This window comes from Tachyglossus aculeatus, chromosome 5 (genome assembly GCF_015852505.1).
Source record: "Tachyglossus aculeatus isolate mTacAcu1 chromosome 5, mTacAcu1.pri, whole genome shotgun sequence".
NCBI classification, from domain to species: domain Eukaryota; kingdom Metazoa; phylum Chordata; class Mammalia; order Monotremata; family Tachyglossidae; genus Tachyglossus; species Tachyglossus aculeatus.
Genome location: NC_052070.1, coordinates 6,237,404 through 6,243,689, shown reverse-complemented (window position 1 = coordinate 6,243,689; position 6,286 = coordinate 6,237,404). Strand labels below are relative to the sequence as shown.

The 6,286-nt window shown below is 55.8% G+C and overlaps 1 protein-coding gene across 5 annotated transcripts; it reads left to right on the top strand.

Annotated features, from left to right (window-relative positions):
* Positions 1–179: 179 nt before the first annotated feature.
* LOC119928908 (formin-2-like) lies at positions 180–1,926 on the top strand. 5 transcript variants are annotated; one of them, XM_038747425.1, is made up of 3 exons: positions 180–634; positions 732–960; positions 1,060–1,567. In XM_038747425.1, exons 1-3 carry the CDS (start codon positions 194–196, stop codon positions 1,470–1,472), a joined length of 1,083 nt encoding a protein of 360 aa, XP_038603353.1. In that variant the 5' UTR covers positions 180–193; the 3' UTR covers positions 1,473–1,567. The 5 variants fall into 5 exon arrangements, with proteins under 5 accessions (XP_038603353.1, XP_038603352.1, XP_038603350.1 ...); XM_038747424.1 differs by having other exon boundaries at positions 732–1,288; positions 1,322–1,567; XM_038747422.1 differs by having other exon boundaries at positions 180–960; positions 1,060–1,926.
* The last annotated feature ends 4,360 nt before the right edge of the window (positions 1,927–6,286 follow it).

The following is a 6,286-nucleotide window of genomic DNA, read 5'->3' as shown; positions in this document are numbered from 1 at the left end:
GCGGATGGCGGGGGCTCCTGGGGCACGCGCCCAGGGCCCCCCGCCCCCCGCCCCCGGGCTCCCAGGATGCACCTGTCCGTGCCCACCGCCCGCGGGGCCCCACCCGGGCCGCCGCCAGGCATCGTGGGAGTGACCCAGGGCCCCCGTGAGGCATCGTGGGAGCGGCCCTGGACCACCGCGAGGCGTCGTGGGAATGATCCCATGCCACCGTAAGCCTCCTGGGAGCCACCCTGCGCCGCCGCAAAGCATCCCGGGAACTACCCGCTGCTGCTGCAGAGCATCCCGGGAGCCACCCTTGTGCCGCCGCAAGGCATCCTGGGAACTGCCCCGTGCCACTGCAAGGCATCCTGGGAATCACCCTGTGCCGCCGCAAGGCATCCTGGGAGCCGCCCTTGGGCCGCTGCAAGGCATCCTGGGAGCCACCCCGTGCTCCTGCAAGGCATCCTGGGAATCACCCTGTGCCGCCGCAAGGCATCCTGGGAGCCGCCCTTGGGCCGCTGCAAGGCATCCTGGGAGCCGCCCTTGGGCTGCGCAAGGCATCCTGGGAGCCGCCCTTGGGCTGCTGCAAGGCATCCTGGGAGCCACCCTGTGCCGCTGCAAGGCATCCTGGGAGCCGCCCTTGGGCCGCCGCAAGGCATCCTGGGAGCCGCCCCGTGCTGCTGCAAGGTATCCTGGGAATCACCCTGTGCCGCTGCAAGGCATCCTGGGAGCCACCCTTGTGCCGCCGCAAGGCATCCTGGGAGCCGCCCTTGGGCCGCCGCAAGGCATCCTGGGAGCCGCCCTTGGGCCGCCGCAAGGCATCCTGGGAGCCGCCCTTGGGCCGCTGCAAGGCATCCTGGGAGCCGCCCCGTGCTGCTGCAAGGTATCCTGGGAATCACCCTGTGCCGCTGCAAGGCATCCTGGGAGCCTCCCTTGTGCCGCCACAAGGCATCCTGGGAGCCACCCTTGTGCCGCCGCAAGGCATCCTGGGAGCCGCCCTTGGGCCGCTGCAAGGCATCCTGGGAGCGGGGCTAGGGCCACTGCAAGGCATCCTTGGAGCCGCCCTTGTTCCGCCGCAAGGCATCCTGGGAGCCGCCCTTGGGCCGCCGCAAGGCATCCTGGGAGCCGCCCTTGGGCCGCCGCAAGGCATCCTGGGAGCCGCCCTTGTGCCACAGCAAGGCATCCTAGGAGCGGGGCTAGGGCCACTGCAAGGCATCCTGGGAGCCGCCCTTGGGCCGCCGCAAGGCATCCTGGGAGCCACCCCGTGCCGCTGCAAGGCATCCTGGGAATCACGCTGTGCCACCGCAAGGCATCCTGGGAGCCGCCCTTGTGCCGCTGCAAGGCATCCTGGGAGCCGCCCTTGTGCCGCTGCAAGGCATCCTGGGAGCCGCCCTTGTGCCGCTGCAAGGCATCCTGGGAGCTGCCCCGTGCCGCTGCAAGGCATCCTGGGAGCCACCCTCCTCCGCTGCAAGGCATCCTGGGAGCGGGGCTAGGTAGGGCGGCCCATGTTGCCCGTCCTCGCTGGGCCAACTTTGGTTGGTCGCGCAGTCTCCGTCCCCAAAGGCGAACCATCCGGCGAAGGAGCCCACCCGCCACGGGCGCGGGATGGGGGGATGGCGGGGTGGGGGCGGGGCGGACGCTCCAGAGGGGAACCACCCGACCCCTTCGGTCACCCAGACCCCTTTGGGGCCGGAAACGGCGCCGGGGGAGAAGAGGCCGACGTTGGACGCGAGGAAAGCCTTCCCCGTCCCGACTGGCGGCCCTGCTGACGTCGACGGCTTCTGTGGGGGGGCCGCGAGTCGTTGTACTTCTCCGTGCCTCAGTTTCCTCCCTGTACATCTCCCCCTCGGACCGCGAGCCCCACGCGGGACGGGGATTGCGCCCGACCCGATGGGCTTGTACCCTCCCCGGCGCTTGGCACTCAGTAAACGCTTAACGAGTTTCTCAGCACTGCTCTTACGACGGTGATTATTCTTAGCCCGATCTTTGCCTGCCCTCAAGGAGCTTCCAGTCTAGCCGGGGAGGCGGACGTGAAAAGCGGCGACAGAGAGGTGAAGCCGCAATCGACGGATCTGTTGACTGTTTACTGGACGCGGAGCGAGCGACGCAGCCGAGTGGGTAGACACGGTCCCTGCCCGCAATGTGTTCACAGCCTAGAAGGGAAGGCGGATGTTAATAATAATAATAATAATAATGGTATTTGTTAAGCGCTTACTATGTGCCAAGCACTGTACTAAGCGCTGGGGAGGTTCCAAGGTGATCAGGCTGTCCCACGGGGGGCTCACAGTCTTCATCCCCATTTTACACACGAGGGAACCGAGGCCCAGAGAAGTGAAGCGACTTGCCCAAAGTCACCCAGCTGACAAGCGGCAGAGTCGGAATTAGAACCCACGACCTCTGACTTCCACGCCTGGGCTCTTTCCACTGAGCCACGAGAACGGTGCTTGGCACATAGTAAGCGCTTAACAAATGCCGTCGTCATTATTATTATTATAAATGACGGGGGTGGACATAAGTGCCGAGGGGCTGAGGACAGGGGGGGAATAAAGCAGCGTGGTTTAGTAGCAAGAGCGTGGCCTTGGGAGTCAGAGGTCGTGGGTTCTAATCCCGCCTCCGCCACTTGTCCGCCGTGTGACTTTGGGCAGCACTTAGCTTCTCTGGGCCTCAGTTGCCTCATCTGGAAAATGGGGACTAAGACCGTGAGCCCCACGTGGGACAACCTGATCACCCTGGATCTCCCCCAGCGCTTAGAACAGTGCTTGGAACATAGTAAGCGCTTAACAGATACCATCATTATTGTTGTTATTAATGAAAGGGACTGATCCAAGTGTGAGGGCAGTGTGGAAGGGAGGGGGAGAAGAGGAAATGAGGGATTAATCAGGGAAGGCCTCCTGGAGGAGGTGTGATAAGCGCTTAGTACAGTGCTATGCGCACAGAAAGTGCTCAATAAATACAATTGAATGAGTGACTCAGTAAGGCTTCGAAGGCGGGGAGAGCGGTGGTGTGTCTGGCAAGTATAGAGTGTAATAATACTGATAGCATTTATTAAGCACTTACTATGTGCGAAGCACTGTACTAAGCACTGGGGAGGTTACAAGGTGATCAGGTTGTCCCATGGGGGGGCTCACAGTCTTAATCCCCATTTTACAGATGTGGTAACTGAGGCCCAGAGAAGTGAAGTGACTCGCCCAAAGTCACCCAGCTGACAATTGGCGGAGCTGGGATTTGAACCCATGACCTCTGACTCCAAAGCCCGGGCTCCTTCCACTGCGCCACGCTGCTTCTCTAGTGTACTAAGCGCTTGGGAGAATACAATAGAATAAAAAGACGCATCCCCTGCCCACACTGAGAGTACAGTCGTGAGCTCCTTAGGCGCAAGGATCGTCACTCTCTGTTGCCGTATCATTCATTCATTCATTCAATCAATCGTATTTATTGAGCGCTTACTGTGTGCAGAGCACTGTACTAAGCGCTTGGGAAGTGCAAGGTGGCAACATAGAGAGACGGTCCCTACCCAACGGTGGGCTCAATCGGACTCGCCCAAGCGCTTAGTACAGTGCTCTGCACACAGGAAGCGCTCTATAAATATGATTGAATGACAGACACGCATAGAAATAAATAAATGAGTTATGGACGTGAGTGCTATGGGGCTGGTGGGGAGGGGGTGAACACAAACACACAACTTCACACCCACCCCCTCCCTGCTTGGCTCCTACCCTGAGAAGCAGCGTGGCTCGGTGGAAAGAGCCCGGGCTTGGGAGTCCGAGGTCACGGGTTCGAATCCCGGCCCCGCCACCCGTCTGCTGTGTCACCTCGGGCAAGTCAAACTTCTCAGAGCCTCGGTTCCCTCATCTGGAAAATGGGGATGAAGCCTGTGAGCCCCCCGTGGGACAACCTGATCACCTTGGATCCTCCCCAGCGCTTACAACAGGGCTTCGCTTATAGTAAGCGCTTAACAAATGCCATCATTATTATTATTATTATTATTATTAGAACAGTGCTTGGCACATAGTAAGTGCTTAATAAATGCCGTTATTATTATTATTCATTCATTCAATCATATTTATTGAGCGCTTACTGTGTGCAGAGCACTGTACTAAGCACTTGGGAAGTACAAGTTGCCATCAGGTCACCGATGAGCTCCTTCTTGGACCGTCTCTATATCAATCAATCAATCGTATTTGTTGAGCGCTTACTGTGTGCAGAGCACTGTACTAAGCGCTTGGGAAGTACAAGTCGGCAACACATAGAGATGGTCCCTACCCAACAGCGGGCTCACAGTCTAGAAGGGGGAGACAGACAACAAAACCAAACATACTGACAAAATAAAATAAATAGAATAGATATGTACAAGTAAGAGAAATAAATAATAAATCTGTGCAAACATCTATCCATCTATCCAGGTGCTGTGGGGAAGGGAAGGAGGTAAGGCGGGGGGGATGGAGAGGGGGACGAGGGGGAGAGGAAGGAAGGGGCTCACTTCTCTGGGCCTCAGTTACCGCATCTGTTGCCAACTTGTACTTCCCAAGCGCTTACTACAGTGCTCTGCACACAGTAAGCGCTCAATAAATACGACTGAATGAATGAATGACAAATCCAACAGCCTCTACTCCATCCTCATCCTCTTCCACCTCTCCGCTGCCGTCAACACTGCGGGCCGCTCCCTTCTCCTGGAAACATTATCCAACCTCGGCTTCACCGACTCCGTCCTCTCCTGGTTGTCCTCCTCTGTCTCTGACCGCTCCTTCTCCGTCTCTTTCATGGACTCCTCCTCTGCCTCCCACCCCTCCCTGTGGGCGTCCATCAAGGCTCAGTTCTCCATCCCCTTCTCTTCTCCATCTCCTCCCACTCCCTCGGAGAACTCATTCGCTCCCACGGCTTCAACTCCCACCTCTTTGCAGGTGATTCCCAAATCTCCATCTCCTGCTCCGACCTCTCTCTCTGGAATCTCTCATTTCCTCCTGCCTTCCAGACATCTCTGTTTGGATCAATCGATCAATCAATCATATTTATTGAGCGCTTACTGTGTGCAGAGCACTGTACTAAGCGCTTGGGAAGCCCAAGCTGGCAACATCTAGAGACGGTCCCTACCCAACAGCGGGCTCACAGTCTAGAAGGGGGAGACAGAGAACAAAACCAAACATACTAACAAAATAAAATAAATAGAATAGATATGCACAAGTAAGATAAATAAATAGAGTAATAAATATGTACAAACATATATACAGGTTTGGATGTCCTCTCATCACCTCAACCTTAGCATGTCCAAAACCGGCCTTGTTATCTTTCCACCCAAACCCTGCCCTCGCCCCGATTTTCCCATTGCTGTCGACGGCATCACCATCCTTCCTGTCTCACTGTCAATCAGTCATCATCATCATCATCAGTCGTATTTATTGAGCGCTTACTATGTGCAGAGCACTGTACTAAGCGCTTGGGAAGTACAAATTGGCAACATATAGAGATGGTCCCTACCCAACAGTGGGCTCACAGTCTAAAAGGGAGAGACAGAGAACAAAACCAAACATACTAATCAATCCATCAATCCATTGTGTTTATTGAGTGCTTACTGCGTGTGCAATCAATCAATTGTGTTTATTGAGCGCTTACTGTGTGCAGAGCACCGTACTAAGCGCAAGTCGGCAACATCTAGAGACGGTCCCTACCCAACAGCGGGCTCACAGTCTAGAAGGGGGAGACAGAGAACAAAACCAAACATATTAACAAAATAAAATGAATAGACGTGTACAAGTAACCTTGGCGTTATCCTTGACTCCTCTCTCTCATGCAACCCGCATCTTCAATCCATCACTTTTTAGACTGTGAGCCCACTGCTGGATAGGGACTGTCTCTATATGTTGCCAATTTGTACTTCCCAAGCGCTTAGTACAGTGCTCTGCACATAGTAAGCGCTCAATAAATACGATTGATGATGATGATCACTAAATCCCTATCAGTTCCACCTTCACAACATGGCTAAAATCCGCGTTTTCCTGTTTATCCAAACCGCTACCACATTAATCCAATCGCTTCCCTCTCGCTTCCATGACTGCGTCAGCCTCCTCGCTGACCTCTCGGCCTCCTATCTCTCCCCACTCCAGTCATCATCATCAATCGTATTTATTGAGCGCTTACTGTGTGCAGAGCACTGGACTAAGCGCTTGGGAAGTCCAAGTCGGCAACATCTAGAGACGGTCCCTACCCAACAGTGGGCTCACCGTCCATACTTCACTCTGCTGCCCGGATGACTTTTCTACCAAATCATCATCAATCATATTTATTGAGCGCTTACTATGTGCAGAGCACT